General features: G+C 41.3%; 1 protein-coding gene across 2 annotated transcripts in view; it reads right to left on the minus strand.

Moving 5' to 3' along the window:
- Nucleotides 1-2,170: 2,170 nt before the first annotated feature.
- Nucleotides 2,171-25,358, minus strand: part of Wwc3 (WWC family member 3) — a 102,861-nt gene continuing 79,673 nt past the window's right edge. Inside the window, exons 10-23 of one of the 2 annotated variants that reach the window (XM_027431820.2) lie at nt 23,807-23,896; nt 22,531-23,093; nt 17,594-17,711; nt 16,540-16,611; nt 15,544-15,630; nt 14,396-14,588; nt 13,878-14,045; nt 13,369-13,520; nt 11,799-11,964; nt 10,373-10,537; nt 8,604-8,696; nt 6,806-7,033; nt 6,074-6,201; nt 2,171-4,705 (exon numbers count right to left, since the gene is read on the minus strand). In XM_027431820.2, the coding sequence (XP_027287621.2) occupies nt 4,639-4,705; nt 6,074-6,201; nt 6,806-7,033; nt 8,604-8,696; nt 10,373-10,537; nt 11,799-11,964; nt 13,369-13,520; nt 13,878-14,045; nt 14,396-14,588; nt 15,544-15,630; nt 16,540-16,611; nt 17,594-17,711; nt 22,531-23,093; nt 23,807-23,896 (2,290 nt within the window). In that variant the 3' untranslated portion in view covers nt 2,171-4,638. Of the gene's footprint in view, nt 4,706-6,073; nt 6,202-6,805; nt 7,034-8,603; nt 8,697-10,372; nt 10,538-11,798; nt 11,965-13,368; nt 13,521-13,877; nt 14,046-14,395; nt 14,589-15,543; nt 15,631-16,539; nt 16,612-17,593; nt 17,715-22,530; nt 23,094-23,806; nt 23,897-25,358 lie in introns of both variants that reach the window. The other variant, XM_027431821.2, reaches the window with a different exon arrangement.

Consider the following 25,358-nt stretch of genomic DNA (forward strand, 5'->3'; position numbering starts at 1 on the left):
ACTACATATAACCACCCCCAAGTGGTAGCAACCTAAATGTTCAAGTGACAGATTAATGGATAAGTTATAGTCTGCCCACACAATGGAAGATTACACAGCTGTAAAAATGAAATGCTGTTAGATTATACAGTGTGGCTGAATCCAGCATTATGACAAATGAAAGGAGACACATTAAAAAAAGTACATATTGTATGAGTCCCTCTGGATGAACTAAGTGGGTAAATCACAAGGAAAGTAAATAGAAGGGGGAGGCAGGGCACAGAGGGGGAATGGAGGGTGACAGCTGATAGTTACAAAGATTTCTTAGGGAGTGATCAAATATCAAAATGAATTGTGGTAATACCTGCATACTTTTTAAAAATAATTTATAAACTATATTTTGTGTGCATCGGTGTGAAGATGTCAGATCCCCTGGAACTGGAGTTACAAACAGTTGCAAGCTGCCAGGTGGGTGGTGGGGATTGAACCACAGTCCACTGGAAGAGGCATTTCTCAAGTGCATACTTCTAAATATATGAGAAAACTCTGAGTCATTTGCCTTAAAAGAGTACATTCTATATTGTTATTTTAATTCTATTCAACAAAGGCATTAATAAAGTCACATGCATTAAAAATTAACAAATGGATTATATTTGGATTCTATTTAGAGTTAAAAAATAGGAAAAGAAGTAGGGTTGTTGACCCTGGTGTCTTAATACCAAGGAGTTATTAGATGCTAAGTTATAATAAAGTCTTCACACAGATTTTTCTCACTAACAATATGTGCTGAAATACTTTAAAATGAAAAAAGGGTATATGGAACTTGCTTCAAATCACAAGATGGAGAGTTGGGGAAACACTAATGGCTTTCGTGAAAGCCAGGTGAGCACTATGTGTACATTCATTGTATTACTCTCTAATTTTATACCTCTATTTGTATGTTAAAGTAAACATGCCTGTGACAGCTATTCTTGGTTGTCAAGTTAACTACATCTGGAATTAACTAAAACCCAAATTGTTGTGCATACCTGTGAGGAATATTTTCTTTTCTCTTTTTAAAAAAAGATTTACTTACTTATTTTATTTAATGTGCACTGGTGTTTTGCCTGTATATATTCTGTGTGTGGGTGTTATATCCCTCAGAACTGGAGTTACAGACAGTTGTGAGCTGCCATGTGGTTGCTGGAAATTGAACCCAGGTCCTTTGGAAAAACAGCCAGTGTTCTTAACTGTTGTGACATCTGTCCAGCCCTGAGGGATTTTTTTCTTAATTAAAACCTTTGAAGTGGAAAAAAAAAACACTTTTTAAAAATTTGTTTTTTATTTAAATTAAAAACAATTTTATTTTATGTACCAATCCCAGTTCCCTCTACCTCCTCCCCCACTCCCTACCCCCATTCACTCCTCAGAGAGGGGGAGGCCTCCCATGGGGAATCAAAGTCTGTCACATCATTTGGGGCAGGACCTAGGCCCTCCTCCCCTGTATCTAGGCTGAGAGAGTTTCCCTCCATAGGGAATGAGCTCCCAAAGCCCATTCATGCACTAGGGATAAGCACTGGTTCCACCGCCAGAGGCCCCATAGACTGCACAAGCCCCCCAACTAACACCCACGTTCAGGGGCTCTGGTTCAATCTTATGTTGATTTCCCTGCTGGCAGTCTGGAGTCTATGAGCTAAGAACCACTTTTAATCCAGATCTTTCAGGTGGGAAGATTCACCTTTAATCTGGGTCACTCCCTCTGCTGGCAGCCTATGTAAAGGACAAGGAAGAAGGAAGCTTGTTCTGCTTGCTTACTCTGCTTGCAAGTCCATTCCTTCACTGACATTAGAGCCTAATGTCAGAGTATATTGAAGACCCGGGGTAAGACAGCCAGTCTTGTGGACAGAACAACTAATGGATTCTTGAACATTCTGTTGGTAGAAAGACATTGTTGTAAGACATTCTAATAAATAGCCCCCCCCCTCTCTCTCTCTCTGTGTGTGTGTGTGTGTGTGTTTTGTGTTTCTCTTGACTACCCCAATACAATGTCGTTATTTTCTTCATATATTTGTCGGTGTTGAGACTGAAGTCAAGTCCTGGTAGGTGTGAAATATGTGCTCTGCCACTGATCTAAATTCCCAGTACAATTTTCATTTATTTAAAAGTCTCCATTAAATTATATATTCTTTAAAAAACAAACCACACTTTTCCATTTGTTCTTAAGGCAGGTTAGTTTAATTTTATAGAAGAAATACTTTCAAACAATACAAATGACACAATCATAGAAAACAGGGACAAAACAAAGAGATGAATACTGATTCTAACTTATTCCCACAACAGGTTACTTATTTCAGCAATAATCACCAAAGTCTGACAATGCAATGATTAGATAAAGCAGAAAAAAACAAATTCCCTTTTACACTCGGCGCTGTTTCAGCGACCCTGGTGGCAGAACTCAGGTTGTTGGATGAACAGAGCTGCCCAGAGACCTTAGTTTTCTTTCTCACCAGGCAAAGCATACATACAAACTCACATAGCAGATGTAAACCTCCTCTGGCCCCCTAAAGCCTGTAGCCCTTCATTTATCTGAAATAGGCAATATATTCTGAGCATGGTAGTTTTAACAGGTTGGCAGCTGCCAAAAGGCAGCAAGTGAGGGTGTTGGGTACCATGTCTGCTACAGCAGCAAACAGCCCACACAATTCACCTTTGCAAAGCCAGATGGCAAGGAGAGATATGATGGAAAGGTGTTAAACTCAGGTGCTCCTCTTTGGACTGATCCCAAAGCAGGGGCTGCATGGGTTTCCTGTGGGGCATGAGAAGGAAAACAATGCTCCCCACAGAAATTGGCATAGGTAAGCAGTGATGTTTCTGAAAAGTACATCTGGGTTTTTTTTTTTTAATTAGCATTATCAGTTTTTCTCAACTGCTCCCTAATTTGGGCTGGCAGAAAAGCTACATTATTCCAGGTAGAGTGTGGCCTGGGAAGAGCTTTCTCTGTAAGGCAGTGTCAGCTACAGGTTAAGGTCCTAATATTCTGCAGGCAGAGGAGAAGAGCCTGCTGAGCAATGTTGCTTGCTACTGGCAGTGCTCTAAGATGGGTGCCTTGGGTCTCTACCTCTATTGTAGGTTCGTACAAAAGGGAAATTGGGGGAAGGGGGCGCAAAAAAGCAAGGCTAGAAACAGGAATGCATAGCAAGAGATGACAACTGTAAAAAACAAGATTTTCAGTCTTACCACCACTGACAAATTCCATTGTCTGTGATTGGTCGCATGTCGATGAAATGCTTTTACAAAATTCATTTTTAATAAATTGAAAAATGAAAGTGGGTTATATAAGGGAAGAGGGTATAGAGTGATAAGAAAGGAGACCTAATTAAAAGGGGGCATTTCCAAGGAGGGGAAGGAAGATCTAGGAAGAAAGTTCTGTTTTCTTTGACATTTCCTGTGATTACTTCATTTATTCATTCAAGGCCTCAGAAAGAAAACACATTTCCATAGAATAAATGTGTGCTAGGCAAACTAATTTGTTTGGCATTTAAAAGAATCATGGCATATTTTTATTCCATATTTTTCCTCATGAGCTAGTTCTAAGATTCCACGAGGAATATTGTTCATTCCAATATGAGAGAAGCACTCTGATGTAACTCAAATATTCTCCTACAATGACTTGCTGGGTAAGCCATGTTACCCACATGCCCTTCTCTACACACACATACACACACACACACACACACAAAGCACCTTCAGAGGTTACGTCTCTGCCTTTAGTGTCTGCTGTATTCATTCTTTTCACTTTCCTTCCTTCACAAAACAGTAGGGTATCGGAAAAGCTTTCCCACCCTGCTGTCTGTCAGAGCAGCCAGAGGTGGCAAAGATAGCTGCACATGCTTTGACAATGTAAGCAATGTGAACAGCCACCGGTCACCAGTGGACAGGCAGGCTGAAACCTGGGATGCCGGAGGCTCTGTTGCCAGCTTTCAGACTTGTGGTAAGCACAGAAAGATGCATTAGATGACAACACAGCAATGATGAGCTCTCAGTGCCCAGCACACTGAGCCCTACAACGCATACACAGCTTTGCAGAGTATGACTGAACCACTGCAGTTGATATTTTAACATAACACACAGAGAGTGAAAGTGTACAGTATACATGGTTAACGCACCTATAAGAAACTGATACATGTGACAAATTCAGCACATAGTGTTTGCGTTTCAGGTGTCAGAAACAAAACCGGCCCCAAGTTCCATTCTACTGCATTACAAATACTGAAGAACAAAATTTCAGTCTTAAAATACACCTTAAAGTCAGTATTTTCCTTCAAGGAAAAAAAAAGTACTATAAATAAATTACAATACAGTGAATTTGCCTGAACTCACTTCGTTTCTGTCTTCCAGCCTTTAAGTCAAATAAAACAGCGTAAAAACTGTACACTCTTAACATGATAGTTGATCTTTTATAAAATAACCTGTCTTCAGAGATGTCGATTTCACAACAAGGAAAAACCAAGCCCTGTTGCCGTCACTATTATAAAATATATATGTATAGATATATGTTTTTTTACAAAATGTGTATATTAATAGCTTTGCACAAATATTTTAAAGACAAATTTAGCTAATCTAAGAACTTCATGAAAATAAAACAGGCAGATAAATACTTCATGTGCACAACGCACTACATCAAACGTCGTCGGCTGGGAGAGGAGGTATGTTAATCCTTGGTCTTGTAAAAAATGCTATCTTCTCCCTAGGATCAGAAAGAATTATACATTAGAAACTATTCTTAAAAGGTCATGGTGTAGCTCAGTGGCAGAGTGCATGCCTAATTTATGCAAGGCCCTAGAATCAATCCCCAGTAACAAATGTGGGGAGGGGAGGGCTGAACTTAAATCTCCAGTGACAATGGTATGTATAAAGCCCTATGGTGTGCTTATATTTGGTGGCTAAGATACTAATTCGTATATGGTAGGTGCACAGGAAATACTCATTAAGAAATGAATAAGAAGGTGAAAATTGTATGAATGAGGTCTAAAACATAATTGAAGGCAGAAGATTATACTACTTAATGCTAGTTATGACAAGGATATGAGTATCTTAAAGATTTCAAAGCATGAAGGCCAAAAGCCAAACATGGTCTTTACCAATAAAAAGGATTGACACAGGTAGATGCTACAACAATATGGATGACCTTCAGAAGCCTGATGCTAAATGCAATGAGTAAGACATAGAAAACTACATGTTTTGTGATCCCATTAATAGGGAATAGGCAAAGGATACAAATGCAGAGAGACAGAGAGAAGACTGCTTTTTGGCAGGGCTCAGAGAGGGGGATGGGCTTGATCCCAAGCAGGTTTGAGGCACTTTCCCCTTTGGGAGTAATGACAGGGTTTATAAACCAACTGGAGGGAGCAGCAGCATGACTTCATTGATGCAGCAAATGCTGTTGATTTTTTTGTCTTAAATGTGTTAATTTTATACTTTCTGAACACCACTGTACTTTTTCACAACCACAGAGAATACAGATATAATGATGCAATTAATTCTCCCCCGCAAAAATCTTTACCTGCTTTGGTAGGTAAACCCAATCTATTCAATTAAATTCCATGGCAATAGTGATTCTAATGTGGGAAAGTAGAAGTTGCTGACAAATTCTTGATTCCTGTGACAGCAAGTCTTTGATCACTAACCTATACAATACAGTTTGTAGGTTTCGTTTCAGTCAAAAGTTAATTAAAAAGAAAAGGTGACAAGGATGTGTGTCTGTATGTAAATTAGTTACCTACAGTAGCAAATGTTCAGAAAGCAGCAGCCAGTTAATAAAATAGAGCAACTGGGTGATTTATAGATAAAAGATTATGTTCCAATAAGCTATCAAAGTATGTAGCATCCTGGGATATTTTAATTTTTAAGCAACATACGATTACAGGTTGCATGAAAAAAGTATAAAAATATAAAAATCAGAAGAAAACATCAAAATGGTACTAGTGGCAGGACATGCTGCTTTCAGTAGATTCCTGGTGGCTGTGCTTTTTACTTTTTATATTAACCCAGGTGCCATGGTGATAGGAAGGCAGTAAGCCATCATTTGGTGCACTGGGTCCACTTCCTCCCCTACCTAAAGGTCTGCACTTGGATAGGCTCCTTGTGGTTCTGCCCTCGAAGTTGGTAGATCTCTTTGGAAGCTTTCTTCAGCATCTTCTCAGCTACTTGTTCTTGATGGTAGTCAAGTTTGGTCTGTCTTGTCTGCAACAAAAACATTTGATGAGCAAGACTTTCTAATGCTACTTTAAAAAAAAGAATTGCTGGGTGGTGGTGGTACACGCCTTTAATCCCAGCACTTAGGAGGCAGAGGCAGGTGGATCTCTGTGAGTTTGAGGCCAGCCTGGTCTACAGTGTGAGTTCCAGGACAGCCAGGGCCGTTACACAGAGAAACCCCGTCTAGGAAACAAACAAACAAAAAAATGAATAAGTTCACTCCCATCCCCGGAGTCCAGAAGATGCAAGGCGAGTCCTCTCTGCATCCACAGAGGAAATCTCCACAGAAGTGCCTGGGGGTGGTTGAGGTGGTTGGAGCCAGGCCTGACTGAATGTGGCTCCAGGACATTCTCCATGCAAGGCAAGGAGGACCTTACTGCCCTTCACTCTCCTCGAAGAATCTCTAGCTGTCCATTAGTACCACCATAAATGTGCATAGTAGGGGAGAATGTCACAAAACAAGTGCCATCATCTTTTCAATCACTACATCATTATAGGAACACTCACAACTGGAGCTCAGGGTGGTAGCCACCGCTAACTAACAGCTGGGGAATTCTAGAAGGAGTTCAGAACAGGCCCTTGGCCGTCTTACCTGCCGTTCTGCTTCCTTAAGTAAGCTACGGAACCGTTCATCTCGGAGCACCCAGTGTGGGAGGTCAGTCTGGCCCCGTAGCTGGGCATCTTCAAGACGCTGCCTCAACTCCCGGAGGGTTCCAATCTCCTCATTCAGCTGCCGCTGCCTAGTCCTCGAGGCCTGAAGGTCCAGCTCCAGGTCCAGAGAGGTGCGAGCCATGAGCTCAGCTAGAGACGACCTGCAGGGCTATGGAAAGCAGGCAGAGGGCACCAGTGAGCATGCATACCAGCTTGGGATGCAGGCTTCACCTTCTGGAAGGTTCTTCCACCATTAATAGTAGACGTCTGTGGCACAAGAATTTTTCTAGGTGCAACCTATCCCATATTCACATTTTAAAAAGCTAGGTTCTGGCAAGATTAAATCTCTACTTCAATATAAAAATTAGGAACAACAAACTTTTTCCTTTAATAATGGCCTACAACTGTATACATCCACAGACCCTTATATATGCAGCCAACAGGATTTAAAAAAAATGAACACATTTTTGGAAATGCCATTTGATAGTGTATGTCTAAAGCAGCAAATGTGCGTTTTCTTTGGCTTTTAGATTTCATTTTGACTTACAACTGAAAAGTACAACTGGCAACACACAAAAGTGACCCAAGTAAATAAAATTTAACACAGAGGGGGAAAACTTAAATATATAACAGCAGGAAATGTGGGTGTTTCTGACATCCAATGATGAAGGTCAAGGGCGGTGCTCAAAAGAGAGCACAGGAAGCAACAAAGGATGACTCAGTTCACGATGTCCATACTGCTGCTGTTCAGACACAACTTCTGCAGCCCAGTCATATGCTTTTTAGATTTCCCAGTCTGCAAGTAATCTGTATACCAACAGCACATGGGAATCTTGGATTTTTAAAATAGCTATTCCAAAGGATGCTTGCCCAGAAAATACAGGGACTTCCCTAGTACCTTACAAACTACAATTTTTAAAGCTGGCATGTTATAAAGAGAAGAAAAACGTGGTTAGTAAAGGCAATGAAAGCTATAGAACAATTGTTTTTTTTTTCTTTTTTGCATGGGGGTGGCTTTTTGAGACAGGGTTTGTCTGTGTAACAGCTCTGGCTGTTCTGGAACTCGCTTCCTAGACCAAGCTGGCCTTGAACTCATAGAGATCTGCCTGTCTCTGTCTCTTGAGCACCAAGATTAAAGATGTGTACCACCATCACCCGGCTAGAACAGTTTTTGTAGAAGCATGCTTTATGTTGAAAAACTCGGGCTGGAGAGATGCTATTTACCACCATGCACTGTCTTGCAAAGAACCCTGAATTGGGTTTCCAGTAGCCATGCCAGGTGTCTTACAGCTACCTGTAACCCAGTCTCCAGGGATCAGACATCCTGTTCAGGATTAATCCGCACAGGCATCTGCATTCACATGTACACATACTCCCATAAATTCACATACTCCCACACAATATACATATAATTAAAAGTAATAATAATCATAAAAGAAGCCCAATTTTGTCAAGCCAACTCTCCTGTCAAATAGGAAAAAATAACATCATGTAGAAATGGTTATTCATTTAATACAGCTAAGCAAATAATGATCACAAATGACATAAATTCATCTCAAGCAATGCAAATAGCATTATGACACTATTACACTTTATAAAGAAGTTCCAAAGAAATAAAGATATCATCTTTTAATTATTTTGGCTTTAACCAATTCCTAAAATAATATCTTTATAAAGAGGGTTATACAAATAAAACACAGAGCAGATATAGATTACATATAAGTTTCTATAACACACACCTGTTTGTAGCGAAGGGTTCGTCTTTCCAAAGTATTTCTGACAAAGGAGGACTTCCTGGGCAGTGTTGAACTGTCACTGTCACTACGATAAAGCTGCATCAAAAAGAATGATACTCAGAAACAAGTTATGAGATATTTTCTATTTAGTCACTGTGTATTCCGAATGGCATTTTTTTTTTACTTTTCCCAGGCATTTAAAACACATTTAAAACTTTTGTTGATGCTTTTTTATCAGGTCTTTGGACCTATTAGAGTTTTAAGGGAAAACAAAAGACAAAACCAAAAACCAAAATGAAGCAAACAGAACTGCCATCCTGGCCTTTTTTCATGCTCACCAACTTAGCCAGGTAGACTTTCTACACTGATCAAATCAATCTAACTTCTGTGCTATCCATACCAACTACAATTTGCTATTAGGTAAGATGCTTATAATAAGGTACTGTCTTCAGCAATCATTCACATTTGCTATTTATTTCTGGTTTTAGTAAAATGGCTTTCTGGAAAAAGAGACTCATTCCTGGTAGAAGGACAAGCCAACATTCACCCAGCCCTGCTGTGCCAGTCAAGGGAAAGGTGTGGTTTTAAAGAGGAAAATAAAGAACACTTCTTTATGGGAGCCCCTACGGATTTCATGTGGTGGTGGATCAATGGTTGTCTGTGTGAGTGCCCAAGTCTTGCCTTCCTAGCTTTATTTTCTGTACCAGTTTACAGGAGATATTCAGGAAACACAGTGGCATGGAGGCTTACTTGCCCTGTGGTCATACCAACATGCATATAAACAGTAAGGCTTCTAATACCATCACCAATAAATGCAGTCTTCTATGCAGGGCACAGAGCTCAATGCAGCAGCTGCCAGTCTTCCTCTAAGCAGCAAACTCTGCCCAACTACCACCCTATTGTCAAAACACAACTGAATCTGCTCCCTGGTGGTTCTGGCAGAGCATAGGCTACAGAGGGACCATAAGGATAGTATTCAGATGAATATATGCAATGACCCATATTAGCATCATCACCATTTTCTTTTAAAAACCCTTTCACTGTCCAGGTGAGTGGTGTTATTGAAATCCTGGCACTGCCTAATCAGCTCAAACTCGCTGAACTCCCTTCATTGACTACCATGGCTTGGATCTCCTATCCACCTACCTTCAGGTTCTCAGTCCCATGTACACATCATAATTTCCAAAAGTTCCAATTCTTATGCCCTACCTATAACCAGTGACAAGTCTCTAGGAGTGGGACCAGGGTGTCAGTACTTAGCGGAGCCTTCCAATGTGATTTGACCGTGCATATCCATCATTCCCCAAAGGGAATGTGGGTGAATTGGAATGCACTCCTTAGAGTCTACAGGCTACAAATTGGCTGTTACCTTGCTGTTCAGACACTCGACCATGCTTCATGGACTTCTAAGGAACATGCTAGTGCAACCTACAAATCTCTATCCAAATCAAGGCTGCCCGCATTTTTACTTGCTGTTTCTGAGGCTGATGTCACAACATTTACCCTGCCTCCATGAGATGGAACACATAGAGTATGGAAAATCTGTGGAAGGTAAAATTCAGAGGAAATCCAGATATCAACAAGCTCAGGGATATGTGGCAAGCTGAGTGCCTAGCATTCAACTTCTTCTCCACTCATATATCGTGTTCATTCATTCATTGATATGGCTTGTGAGAATACACGTCTTTTAGCAGAAATAGTAAAAATAAGTACATGACAAAGAGAATGAAGAAGAAAATGTTGCAGACAAGGGTAGAGGAATTTCAACTCACCCTGCAAACATACTGGCTCCTTGCTCCTGGTGAGAAGGTCTGCGAGCGCACAATGGTGCTGCTGCGGACGAAGGGAGAGCCTCGGGCACGGCGGCTAAGCCTTTCCTTGCGAACACTCACTATGTCCTCCAGGTAAAGGTCTTCTGTGGTGGTCTCCTTGTCAACCTAGGTGGTAGGCTTTTTGTTACTACATAGTACAAGTGATACATGTAGTGGGAACAACTTCCTCTCCGAAGTTTTCCCCTGCTGGGACACCTGACTTTTTAAACCCACCATGAAGAAGCGGCATTCCAAGAAAGTACAGTAGTTCATTTCCTCACTCCTTACTCCAATCAGCTCTCTTTTTTCTATTTTTGGAGACAGAGTCTATGTAGCCCAGGCTAACCTGAATCTCATTACACAGTCCACGTTGGCCTTGAACATATGACAATTTTAATGCCTTATCCCCACAAATGATGGAATGAGAAAAATGAGCCACCAGAATGCACTGAAGAAATGCCAGGCGATTTTCCATAGCAATTACATCATCTCACAACCCCACCCTTTCCAAAATATAAATGCAAAGAAAGAAAGAACGAAATGAAGGAAGGAGAGAGAGAGAGAAAGAGAGAGAGGGGCAGAGAGGCAGAGAGAGAGTGGGAGGGAGGGAGGGAGGGAGAGAGGAAGAAAGAAAGAAAGAAAGAAAGAAAGAAAGAAAGAAAGAAAGGAAGGAAGGAAGGAAGAAAGAAAGAAAGAAAGAAAGAAAGAGGAAAAAACATCAATCTAGCCTCCCCAGCCACTCATTTGGTTACTTTTCAAGGTTATAAGCAGTAAAACAGCAGCAATTCCTGTAGGCCTAGTCTAAAACAGCTACTCTAATCTGCTGCATAAGCTGCAGACTAATAAGCTGCCTAAGGGGAGAGTTCATACTTGCTCTTAAAGGGACTTTGGCGGCAGCATGTTTACCCAGATGGTTAGGGTAATAGTGTTTCAATGAGGTATAGATACAGTGTCAATTGCTCAAAACATAGTTGTCCCTGAAGATGGGAAGGGATTACCACAGAATGGTGTAAAAAGCTCACTTTCTAAGTTACATCTGTCCTTTCCTTGTAATCTATGGGTGATGGACATTTCTGTAGGACATACTGAGCACACATCAAGCTCAGAGCTTAGGCAATATGTTTGGTAGTACAGAGCCCTTGCTTTGCTATTACCTTCAAATGCCACACATCTCCATACCCCCCAACACCCACAAGGCATGACTATTAGTGAGCACATGTTCTACTCCTACATGTAAGCATGTCAGTCTAACTTCCTGCAGAACACCTGCCTCTTTTCTACCCTGTCCCTTACACTTGCCATAATAGGTATGGGGACATACCCTTTCTCCTTCTAGGACTGGCCAGGTACTATATATTCAAAGACCCCTTTGACACTTTCTACTTACCTTAACAGGCAGGGGTTGAAGTTTCTCAGGGTTGTAAGAATCTACCTGGCCAGCAAACACATGTCCATGGATGGCATCTACACCAGTGTAACAGGAATCCGGGTAGTGGGGACTGGTCTGGGTGCAGTTGCTACAGCCACTATCAACCGAGTCAGCCTGCCAACTCCTAAAGGTAAACATTGCAATAGCCCATGAAAAGCTCATCAGAGGTGATTCCTTTTGTGGCTGTTTGCACAGTAGAGTAGCAGAAAGAGCAAAGAGAAACTGTTTCTGTTCAGTGACTAAAGACAGCTGCTATTCTCATAAAGTAGGAATATTTCTGTTTTCTAAGGAAGACAATACTTAGATTTCTCTATCACCCAATTGGAGCCACTTAACGTACCAAAATCTTTACCAGAAAATGCCCCCCCCCAACTTGCTGTCTGACCATTAATAGAATACCCTATCCCTCTGCCAGGTGCTCCAAGGGCGCATTCTGTCTAAACTAAATTCAGGGAAAGTCATGTGAAGAAATAGTGAACTTCACAAAGACAATATTCTTCATGGAAATCTGTAGAAAGAATTCAACATGTAAATGCCTCCACAGAGGATCAGTCAAGGCACTCCACCAGAGGGGTTCAGTCACCTAACTATTCATCCATTTCTCACAGTTCTTCACAGTCAAGCAGTCACTGACTGGACACTTCAAGCAGCAATAGAAAGAGAAACTGCCTGGTCATGTGATTATATGATTCGGCTGAAGAGTGCGTCCAGAAGAGTAAAGTCCACAAAGACAAAGTGGATTTGTGGTAGAGTAGGGTCAGAAGGAAGGGGGAATGGAAGTGACTGACAATGGGGGTGGTGGGTGGTATTTTCATTTCATGAAATTTCTCCATAGCTGACTATGGTTAAAACAAAAACAAACAAACAAAACATGGCACACTGCAATTATAACCCCAAACTAGTGAATTGCACACTGTAATTGGCAGACGGATGAAAGCTCAATAAGGTAGGTTGTAACAATAACAACAGTGGAAGTGTAGCTCAGTGATATAAATACCTGCCCAGAATGTACAAAGCCTTCGGTTTAATTCTCAGTACCTCAAAAGAAATAAAACACACAACAAAAAACTTGAAAGAACTATGAGTCAAGTATAGTGGTATATGTCTATAATCCTAGCACTCAAAAGGCTAAGGCAAGAGAAGTCCAAAGCCACCTTAGGCTAAATAGTAATAACCTATCTTCAAAAACTAAGAGGAGGGACTTTGTTATTATTAGTCTCAGCAGAGGGGAGTCCTGAAAAGAAATTCTGGACTTAAAGGAAGATGACCGGGCACAAAGCTCTGGATATTTCTCTTACTCAGATCACTGTGAGATTCCCCACCAGAATCTGGCTCCTGAGCACCACTAAGTATACTCTAGAAAGGAAAAGAGGGAAAGCAACTTGCATCCAGAAACACTCCCCAGAGAGCCATGTTGACTGGCACTGGGCTAGCCTGTCTGCAGGAACTTCACTTCGCCTCCCTAAGGTACTGTACAGAGTTCTGCCTCTTGTTGTGTCCTGAGGAGGGCAGGGGACTAGGCACTCACCTCTCAGATACAGCCTCTCCTTGCTCTTCCTTACGCTCCATCTCCAGGATCTCCTCCTCAGTATATTCCAGCTTTACACGCTCCTCTGCCAGCTCTCTCTCCACAGCTCGTAGCTGTGCTGTGGTTCTGGCCAGCAGCACTGTCACTGCATCCTGAAGGAGGAAAGGATGCTTTTGAGGACCAGCTTACCTCTTGTGCCACACAGGAGAACAAACCCCACCATTCCCAGCAACACACTGTTCACCCTGTGCCAATAGCTCTGTGTCCACCAATTTGTATAAAAGTAGTAAGTGTGAATATGTTTGCATTACAAATTCAGTTTCAGGAAGTGGCCTTGTGTATTAGCATGTTCCCATCTGATTCCTTCCATTGAAACTCCTTCACTGATAACACATGCTGATATGTAGTCTACAAGGAATCTTCTTAGAAATGAGTACCAGGAGCAAAGCCAGTCTCAAAGTCAAGAAAACAGCCATGAAAGATTGGCTCCTTGACTCAGGGCCATGTACCGTCTTTCCAGAGCTGGCATTCATGGTGTCCTGTGGAGCACTCTCCATAACTCGCACAGGTTCTTTTGGCCTAGGCGGCTCAGGGCTGGCAAAGACCTGTACAGGATACCAGCGCAGCTGCATGTCGCTTGAATTGTCACAGTCAGCCAAGTTTATCTGAGAAATGCCCTGCATGGGTGGGAAAAACAAAAGTGAGAACCAGTCCTTGAGGATTTTATCCCGTAACTGCAGTCCCTTAAAATATCAAATTTGACTGCCAGAACCCACACGGTAGAAGGAGAATGAAGGTTTCCCTTTGACCCCCACATATGCATTGTAGCTTGGGCACCCTCACCCCTACTTGCCTCACCCCATACAATGTATATACAAAACATGAATGAGTAAGCATAAAAAAGAAATCAGGAATGAAGACTAGAAGGAGAAAGAGAGAAAGACGATGGAGTCATAAAACAGAAAGGAAGTAGAGAGGGGAAGGAGAGCACAATATGGGCCAGCAGAAGTCTTGCTGCTACACGTACCAGCAACTCTTCCTGTAGCTGAGGATTCACTGAACACACATATAACTGCAGTGATTTCAATGTCAACATGCTGGAATGCACAGGGATTCTGAATACTTCATTAAACACCAGTGGAGCTTGGAATTCCAGAGACTTGGAACAGTAGGTGTTGGGAGTGCCAGAGTCGAGTGGGGGCAAGTAGACGCGGATGTGGCTGGGAACAGAGGGGAGGAAACATGTTGGTAGGCAGCATGGACTAATACACTCACTTACTGATATGACATCAGTGGTGTGGTCCCCATCCTCCAGGTCCAAAGGACTAGTGCATTTCTGTACACTAGATGGAGCATGCCTTGTTGGCCAAGACAAGACCGGAGGCTGTGAGCTTGTGCTAGACACTTTGTTTCAGCAAGAGCTCTTCTGCCCTTTCCTCATAGTTCTAGCATCCACAGAGGTAGAGCCTGTTTCCTGTGCTTTCTGCCCCCAGCCTAGAAGTTGGCACATAGTTGAGAGGGCTGAAATATTTGTGACCACTGCTGTGTGTACTACCAGGTAAGATGAATCCCAATGTGGATCCCCATGTTTACAAAGCTACTTCACAAAGAATGGATGTGGTTGGTTACCTTAGATCTGAATGGACCATTATTGGCAGTCCCCCACCTTAGTGAGACCACCCACAAGTACCCACCTAGGGTCACAGAGCACAGAGAAGCAGAAATTCTGCCACTGAGGCCAAGGTCATTAGCAGACTGCCAAATGGACCCAATTCTCATTTCCTGTTCCTCTCCTTAGCCAAGGACTCCATGAATCCAGTCTCAGACCTCTTGATACATATCATGGGATCACAGAGTAGAATGGGCTTGCACCATCGCCACCCAGTCCTTTGAGAACCTAGTACTCCTCAATTATTCCAGTGACAGGTCCTTTCTTGGCAGCACACTGTATACAAAATGTCTCAACTAATTAAGGTCATTATATACATATATAAAATCCTTTGTACTCTAAATAGATATTCCATACTGTTTTACTAAAATTTGGGCTTCCAAACCATTTTCCCCTCCCCAATCTGCCAAGAAGAATAGGTAATGAGCTGTTTAATGAAGAGAATACCAGAGGAATATCATCACTAGCTGTACACAGCCTCCAGCTCTCCAATACCAGGAACTTACATTTTGCAGTCTTCCTTCATCACCAGCCCAGCAAGGTTCCTCAGCTGCAGCACATGCACAAGGAGATACTCATTCGTACTGTCATGCCTAGAAAATAAAGCTCATCTTCATGGCCTATAAATTTCCCATGGAGGAAATGACCCTGTGATTCAATTGCAACAGTGGCCACTGAATGAGGGGCATTTTCCCTATCCTACCCCCAAGGGACATTGGTGACATCTGGAAGCATTTCTTATTACCAAAACTGGAAAGGGAATGTCAAGTAGATGGATGTCAAGGACACAACTGAATACCCTACAGTCTACAAGATGAGACACCACAGCAAAGAAATGACCTGATTATAAATGTCAACAGTGTCAGTACTAAGAAACCTAGACCAGAATAACAAGAATGGACAATCAAAAACTACAGAGACCAGAATATCCTGCTCTGCTAGCATGAACATCATGGCCCCTGCTTTTACTGAAACTGTAAACTAGGCATCTGTAATTGCCATCATTACAGACTACTGGATGATGTGTTCTGGGCATTAAGGGAAGGACCCTGCTATCTGTACTATGGTGAACACTGTCAACTTCTAGCATAAATATGGAAAATATATCTCCAATGTCTCGAGTTTGATGAAACTCTGATCATTCTACCTTTCTGTCTTCCATACATAAGCTAACAATCCTCAACTGTGGTATCAATGATGAAAGAAAACAAAGTAGCCACTTTTCTCTACCCCTCCTTCCTTCTACTCTCATGAACTCATCTGAGGCTAAAGTAAGACTGGAATTAGCAAGAATGGAGAAGCAGCACCTGGGTCATGGGGTCTCTCCACCTCCTTCACCTGTCCATGGAATTGGGAACCACAATGATGCAGGCCCCCATTTACAGGGCATCTTTAAGGCTGAAAGGTGACTGGGAATGTCAAAGGTGATGGAATACCACCCAAGTGAGTCCCATTCCACAGAGCATCTTGAAGAACAACAGAAAGTTGGCTTCTATACTCACAGAAATCCCACATAGATCTGGGGCTCGTTTCCATAGGCCTCTCCAAAAGCAGACTCTTCAGCATCTTCATTTCTGAACGTAATAGTAAATTCATCAGCTTTATTCCAAAAGGAACTGAGCATTAGACATGTGCATATTCTCATGCTCAGGGTGTCCTTTACTGAGAAGAGCTTTACTAAACTGTGATTTGAGTACATATATTCATTAAGGAGGCTCAAAAGACATGGCCAGTCCCCAGAGTCCATCATGGGTTATTTTACGGGTACCTGCCACAAACTTCTTTCTCTCTTTCTTCCTCCCTTGCTTTAAAAAAAGGAATTCTTTATTTTTAGTTTATGTGCTAAGTGTTTCCCTGAGCATAATATTTGCACTATATACATGTCGTGGACATGGAGGCCAGAAAAGGGTATTGGAACACTGGAAATGGAGTAATAGATGTTTGTGAGCTGCCATGTGGGTACTGGGAACTAAACGCAAATATCCCACAAGAGCATCAAGTGCCCCTAACCACCTAGCCATCTCTCTAGCCTACCCATCTGTTTTTAGCCCAGGTTGGCCCAGAATTGACTATATAGCCCAAGGTTGTCTTAAACTTGTGGCAATTGTTCGTGCCTCAGCTTCTATAATGCTGAAATTATAGGTATGAGCTTCAGCAACAGGTGTCTTGTTTCTTACTGTGGTTTTGTTTTGTTTTGACCACAAGGGGCTCCCTGTAGCTAAAGAACTAAAAAAGGAAGAGAGGGAGAAACTTCATTGCTAGGAACGCAGGTCCCTTGTATGCATTGTGCATACTTGCTCTTTCTTAGTTCTACTGGCCAGGACCAGGGAAAAAAACCATTCCAGCCAGCCTCCAAGTGACACACAGAAGCCAGAGGCGGATTCCCCACAGGGTTCTAAGGCACAACCTCCCAAAGACCAAAGGAGGTAGAAAAATGTGCATGGGACTGTAAACCAAATTCAGAATCTATTTTCATTTAAATCCTTTGTGTGCATACCAGTAATCCTCTGGCAAGTGTACTTAGGGGTAAAGGAAACAAGGTGGTCATCTTCTAACCTTTTGGTTAGAGGTTCAAATACCCCACTGTCACTGGCAAGGGAGTAATCTGACAGGCATGCAGAAACACGGCGTGCTCTCCTCTCCAACCTCTTGGCGCTATCTTCCCGGAGGGTCACTGCTGCAAACAAGGGATACACCTGGGTCAGGAGGTGACAGCACAGGGGGCTAGGAGGGCATCTATGGTAGAGTGCTGGAAAGTTACTAAGTGCTCCAGAGACAAGCCATGGCATGTTCATGCAGAAAGACACTGTGCATGATTGTCTTTAATACTCAGAACCAAAACCAAAACCAAAACCAAAACCAAAGCAACAGACTTCTTGCTTTTTTTTTTAAGGCAGAGGCCCAATATGTAATCCTGCCTCTTTGAACTTGAGATGTTTCTTATTCTACTGCTTGCTGGGATTATAGTATGCACCATTATGGCTGGCATTGGCATCTTCTTTTTTAAAAAAAAGTCTCTTAACTGTCTAGAAATACACTTGAATTCATACATTATTTTCCCTTTGATGATAAGCACATAGAGAATAAGGTGACAGAGGTGGGAAACCACTAAGAGTCTGGGAAAGGAAGGTACAAGGAGGGAAAAGAGATAGCAGGGGGTTGGAGGAGATGGGGAGAAACAGAATGACAAAACACACTTTGTTCAAATATATCATAATGGTATATAATACATTGTATTCTGATTGATTAAAAAGTAAAAAATACTTCAAAAAAACAGACACAAGAACAGCAGCTACAGTGAATTGTTACTTTTCACTTTTCTTCTTTATGTCATTTGGTATTTTCTACAATAAACCTATTTGACATTGCTTTTATGATCACTTTTTAAAACTTATCCAAATATATTCTAACAGAATTCAATGATCTTCTAAACAAAGACACTGATTCATCCTTTGCAAATACTGTCTTGGAAACCTGTGTCTTGCACAGAGACGGACATCTGTCTGTTGATCTCACTGCAGTAGCTTTCTCAGCCACCATGGGCTTCTGGAATAGATTTCCTGGATCACAACGCTACCATTCCTGAGTTTTGATTTTTATCTTTCATATCTACTTTTAAGAGCCAAACATAATTACTGATGTTTTCTTACGTATTTTACCCTTTTCTTTCACTGAAATGGGTTCCTTTCAACAAAACCAATACAAACTTACTCCACCTTTTTTATGTTACATGTGGTTATATATGTAGGAGCCTGTATTTTACATGGGACATACTTTGTTAAAATACAGAATACATACAATGTCCCAGGCTAAGTACTGCTATGCTGCCACTTGCTAATAATGTCAGTATCTCTGTTGCCTCTATGCTTCTCATTGGCTAGCCAAGTCCCAGAAACTGAAAACTTGACATTCTGAACTGAGGGAAAGAATAAGTCTAGTAACAACCCAGCTGCCTCTTTTTTTAAAATCAAATTATTACCCATATCAACTAAACCCAGCACATTCAACAGATAAGGCCATAGCCTTTGGTCTCTCAATGGCAACTGTAAACAAAAGCTGGCCTTCCAATTATATGTAGTACCAATCATGAGGATAAGCTGCTTCTGCTCTGATCATCCAAGGACAGAAGCAGGCTTTGTCCAGAAGTAGCTGAAGGTATAAAACTCTCAAATGGTAACCAGAACTCTGAAGCCCTGCTCTTCGTCCCACTCCCATGAAATGACCTCAGTCCCAACTGCATGTGGAATCTCCTGGTATCTGAGCCTCTGTATTACAGATCTCTACAAGTGAAACCAATGCCTGTCTTCACTCCCTAACCTGACACCCACCAGAGATGCTTCCTCCACACACCTTGAAATACCTTTGAGGAAACAGCACTAGGTAACAATTCTCCCACGTCCATAGTCCAACCCCATAGTACAACTTTAACCAAAGTAGTTCTCTCCTCATTACAATGGGAGTCCCTTCAGAGGATGGTGACGGAAACCTCTGAATTTACAGAGCAACAGGGAGTAACTTCACCAGGTGCCCTGAGTGAAAAAAGACATAGCAACTTCCACACTACATACTCAAAATTCTAGGACCTCAAGACAGGCTTGGGAAATAGTGCCAGTGAAGCAGTGGACCGAAAGAAGTCTTCTACCCATTCATTTAAAAACAAAAACAAAACAAACATACAACACTGTTCTTTCCTTATTGAAGATAGACAGACATTCAAACCAAGGAACATAATAAACGCTGCTTGATAAAGGGGGGGGGGGACGACTGAAAATCACATCATAGCCAAAGCTGCTTGCTGGCATATTTAAATAATTAATGCTATTAAATTTTGGAGAAAAAATATGTAAGGAAATAAATATTGAAAGCTTTTAGAAAAGTTCTTACATGATTATAATGAATAATAACAGTGAAATAATAATGATAATGACAATCTATGAGCTATCAACCCCAGCCCCCCTAAGCATAATGTTATCGCAAAAGTTGTACCCGCAGCCTGAGCAACAAGGGGGGACAAGGAGACATACCAAGGCCACTTACAGTAAACGTTTCTGTGGAGCAGCATGAGAAGAGATAAAAAAAAAATCAGAGTGAAAACTATAAGATTCCAGCTAATAATCATCAATGAACAGATGAGCAAACTCAAAAGAATTTTATGGATTTTATCAGCATATTCTAACCAGTAGGTAAAAACAAGAAAGTATTTCAAAATCAGGATACATTTAACTTTAAAAATCCAGGAAGGAAAAAAGTATAGCAAAAATGCAAAAAATGTTCAAAATTACAGTCTATTCTTACCATCTGCCCATCTGACTGCCTTAAGGTATAAAGAGAAAAAAATCACTGCCTTCTAGCTTGGGCAATTTAGATTTTATCTTAGTAAAATTTTATCTTATAAAACTTTCCTGAAGCCAAACTTAGATTTTACAGAGCAAGGCTGAAAATTGGAGGGAAGTGCATGACCCTGGGCATCACCAGATGATAGGATGAGGGGGATCTGATAAGCATTGCTTCAATGCTATGACAACTCTAGAATGCAGAGTTGCCAAATCACACAGGAAGGCAAGGAGTCCCTATGTGTTCAGGCTTGAAGTTACTTTACCCGTTCAGGATCCTGGGAGTATCTAGCAGGACCCAGGAACTGATTCTGTCAATTATTTCAAATTCCTAAGGACACAAGTCAAATGACAGTGTCATTCATGAAACTACCACCAGATGGCAGTATCTAAATGAGAATGAAGCAAAACCCTCACAGTCTAAATTGTTCAAACAACAATGTCATAGAATGAGAAATTAAATGAGAAAAAGAAACTAAAGAAATCAGAATCAGAAGTTAATTCAGCTTTTCTCCCTCCAAACCTCTCTTTGCCCTGGCCCAGAGGGCCCTTGTGTAGACTTTCTGCATAATAACAAAATATTCTTAAAATTGAAATTTAACCTTTAAAGAGAACTTAGTAAGAAGTGGGGGGGCGCTCAGGGGGAGTAGAAAAAAGATGAGTTTAATCAAGACATGTAGAATTCTATCATTATTTCATTTCTGTTGAGAGGAGTAAGTATGGAATGATGAACCTGTAATTGTAAAGAAGAACAAAAAGAATAAAGGTTACCTGAATGTGTGTGTGAGTAACAGAAACAATGTATCTAGGGACATACAAATATGTTTGCAAATGTAGGGGAAGACACCAAAATAACAGAAGTCAAAAACTAAGAGGCAACCCATAACATAATGATCTCCAGGTAAACATGTAAATGCTAGGCAAAGATCAATTGATTTTTCTATCAATCTATCAATGCATCTCTTAGATAACAAAAATGGTGGCAAATGGAAGAAACCATAAAGATCATCTTGTTTGAGGACAAGGAATGTGGAACAATTCAAGGAAGGTCACAGAACTAGAGGTCAACGTGAGAGAAACTTGGCCTGCAGACTGCTTGTTTAAAGCCACTTCCACTACACCACATTACTTCTGTATTCCAGTTTTATTTGTGATCATCTGTTGGATACACATCCAAAACAATGTCTCTCAGGATTCTCAGCCTCCACAATACTGACATTTTGGACTAAACCATTTCTGTTGTAGTAGAGGCTAAGCTATGTATTACAGGAGGTTTAGAAACTTCCCTAGCCACAATCCACTAGGTACCAAAAGTGTGCTCTCTGCCCAATTATGAGAGACAGGTGTTTCTCCAGACATTGCCAAATTTCCCTCAGGGCACAGAGGAAAGAACCACCATGCTATTAAATTATCTAGTGCTTGCCTAAGTGAAAGTCTAGAATATTTTTGCTGTGTAAATGAAAGTTGACTACAAGAGCTGAATTTCAGGTACAGGAAACCTTGTTCTTGGTGTTACATTACAGTAGTCAACAGTTTCTCAAACAGTATCAATAAGGGGGTGAACTAACACAACTGAGTAAATGAAGAGTCCTGTATAGTGCGGTGGTCCACCATCCAGAGAACAACAGAGAAATGGCTGGGTCCTAACTGGAGTGCCTTCTGAAATGGCACAATCAGAATTAGTTCCATGTTTGATAGAATTATATACTTAGAAACAAGGGTGTGTGGCTAAAGACAGAAGTCTTTTTGGCAGAGGAAGTAGATGTTTCCACCAGGATGCAGTCAGATGCACGTCTATATGCTGGTCTGAGGAGAGCATACACAGAATATTCCATCTTAGCCCTGCTGAGTGCACTGAGCTCCTACTAACACTTTATTTGCGTTTGAATATCAATGCCTGTGGATAAGAATATGTAGATCTTAATGTTACTTTTCAACAATTAAGAATATTCCATAAATGAGCTGATTACAACTTCATCAATGTCAATCTTCTGATACAGACAGGAAAGACTAATGAAGATCTAGGCTCTTCCTAGCCCTATCAATATTTTAAAACTAATAACTCACCAGCAACTCAAAAGTCACCAGCCTCAAAGCCACAGCCCACATTCCATGCCGCCACTGCCAGAAACTCAGGCCTTTCTTCCCATCACCACTTACTTCCACTAGTGGGAGCCATGAGTTGAGGTCCCCGTTCTCGGGGTCCTTCCCCATCCACAGAGATTCCATGTGGCTGAAGTGTCGCAGTTCCCTGCAAATCTTCATCTCCTAGAGTAGAGGCCTGTGACCGCAGTCTGTCCAGTGTTCCCAGGCCTGGCACCTCAAAGCTGTCAGTCATCTGTGCCAGAGGGGAGTCCCTCGAAGCTGGGAGGAAGGGTGTGTCTAAGGGAGAGCTGGGGGGTGACAGAGAGGACAAGGAGGAGCGAGAGGACAGTGAGGCCAGAGACTGGGGTGTATCCAGGGACCTCCTCTGCTTGTGGAAGCCCGAGTGGCTCTGTGGATCTGTGAAGGGGACATCACGCCCCAGGGAATCAAAGGGGATCAAATCAAAGCGCAGAAGCTGTCCACACTCAGCATCAGCCTTCTCATACTGCGGGAGGCCGTAGATGTCCGTGAAGCTGATGGAGCTGAGGGAGCCACGGCTGGAAGCGAGGGAGCCCCTACTGGAGGCCAGGGACCCACGGCTGCTCCCAGAGGACACAGTCAGGGTGCTGGCAGATAGGCTGAAAAAAAAAAAGAGTCATGGTCTCAGAAAAACACATGCTGCTCCCACTACCCACCACATGGTTCCTGGGCTGGAGCCTCAGGGAAAAACTGAGACAAGAATGCAATTCTAAGCTTGAGAGCAACTGAGTAGAGTTTGCTTATCTCTTTTGAATGACACTCAGTGCACAATAGCAGTCTCCTTTCTGAGTTGGAGTAATAACTGATAATGTCATCTGTACAAAGTCCTTCATATCCTGCTTCATTACATAGTAAGGGCTTGACAATGGGAGCTGCTAGTATGCATCCAGATGTTGCTTTTACAAAAAGACCCATAATATAAGTGTGCATAGATGGTTTGGGAGCTGTTAAGTAAATTATACATTCACTTAATAAACTTGACTTCATAATTGAGCTCCATATCCTCCTGCCTCAGCCTTCCACCTAATAGAATTGCAGGCGTGTGCAACCATACTAAGGTCACACTTATTCTGAAACCACATTTGGCTCTCCTTATTTTATCTGAGTTGTATGCTAGCAAGTTATGTACGAAACAAAACCTATCTACTTTTCTACTCTCTTAAATGCCACTTCAGGTTCCAATTACTAATAGTAGAAAAATCAAAGCTAAAAGAAACTATGAAGTTCTAGCACATGTCACTGTAATATAATACATGTCTGTAATGCTGTAATAAATTTATTAAGTATACATTTCCCTTCAAAATTAGTTTACCTCTTTAACTGGGACTGGAGATAAGATGTTAAACGTGTAGCTTCTTCCAGCTGCATAAGCAGACAATTTCTTTTTTCCTGAAGAAGAATCCTAGAGATACAAAAATAGTCATTTGCTGGGTCTAAAAGGCAGGGAAACTCTTATTATAACAAGAAATTCAGCTATAAGGGCTAGGAATGCAGTTCAATGATACATTTGCCCTGTGTGCCTATGGACCTGGATTCCATTCCCACCACCATATGGAGAAGAGGGAGAGTCAAAGGAGAGGAGGAAGGAAGGGAAAGAGAGGAGTAAGGGAGAGGGGAGAGAAAGAAGGACATAGTAGAATTCAATTATAAATGTCCCATAAATAATTCAGGTTGCAATGATTAAGTGAATTCTAAAGGCATACATTATAAATGGCAATATAATAAAAAGTTTTCGTCTTATTTAGAAAGTACATCGCTGGAACTACGTTGTCTGAAATTCTATAGATACTTGCGATATACATTGTGGGAGCAAGTGAATGAAAGGAAGACTAAATTAGTCTATGGATGGATGAAGAGATAAGCTCATGACCAGGTGAATAGACAAGTGGAGGGGCAGGTGGATGAACAGGCAAGTGTGTGAATGGGCATATGAATGCGTGATTAAGGTGAGTGAAGGATGACAGGGTAAATGGGTACCAGAATAGACAGAAAAATAGGACACTACACTATCCACTTGGCTTAAGTGCACAACATGCATTAATTTGCTGGGATTCCTTACAGCAAATCCAAGTCCTTCATCCTAGGCCCCCTTAAGCAAAAACTACACAAAGTTCCATTGACATTACAGTAAAACATGCCCTGTAACATTTCCTACTGATTCAAACATCTTCATAAGTGTAGCCATTCATTACACAACACATTTTAAAGCTGAATAACATACATTAAAACCAATGATGTTCAAAGTATGGTCCACAGACCCTAGGGCAATCCCAGTCAGAGATTCTAAAATATCCCCTCTTCTTTATTACATATCTGTGAGCAGAAAAATCTTCATGTGTTCACCACAAACAACATAACAACAGGACAAATGCTCTAGCAACTGCCTTCTAGGAAACCAGATGTTTAAAAACTTTATTATAAAACTGTTAAAGTACTATTCTCTTTTTTAACTTCAAAAACATTATCAGCCATAAAACTTTTATTTCTAATGTGGCCTTGTTATCAAGTAATAATGTCAACAATGTCAAACTCATTGCTAAATCATTAATTATTGACAGATAAAAACCAGTATGAGCTCTTTGGGAGTCCTTAGTAATTTTAGCAATGGAAGGAATTCTGGGAACCAACAACTTGAGAAGAGCTACAATACACACTTTTTATGCTATGCAATAGTTTTAAGATTCTATAATTTTGAAGGAAAACATTTTATTATTTGTTCAAAGAAAACTTTACCAACACAATGCTCTCTTGGGTGAACTGTTTTAATATATTTACAAGTCTTGTATTAGTGCATAAGAAAGGACAATGTCCTTAACACTTGAAATCATGCCATACTTCATTTCCTATCGGTCATTTGGTTATCC

Source organism: Cricetulus griseus, chromosome X (genome assembly GCF_003668045.3).
Source record: "Cricetulus griseus strain 17A/GY chromosome X, alternate assembly CriGri-PICRH-1.0, whole genome shotgun sequence".
NCBI lineage: Eukaryota > Metazoa > Chordata > Mammalia > Rodentia > Cricetidae > Cricetulus > Cricetulus griseus.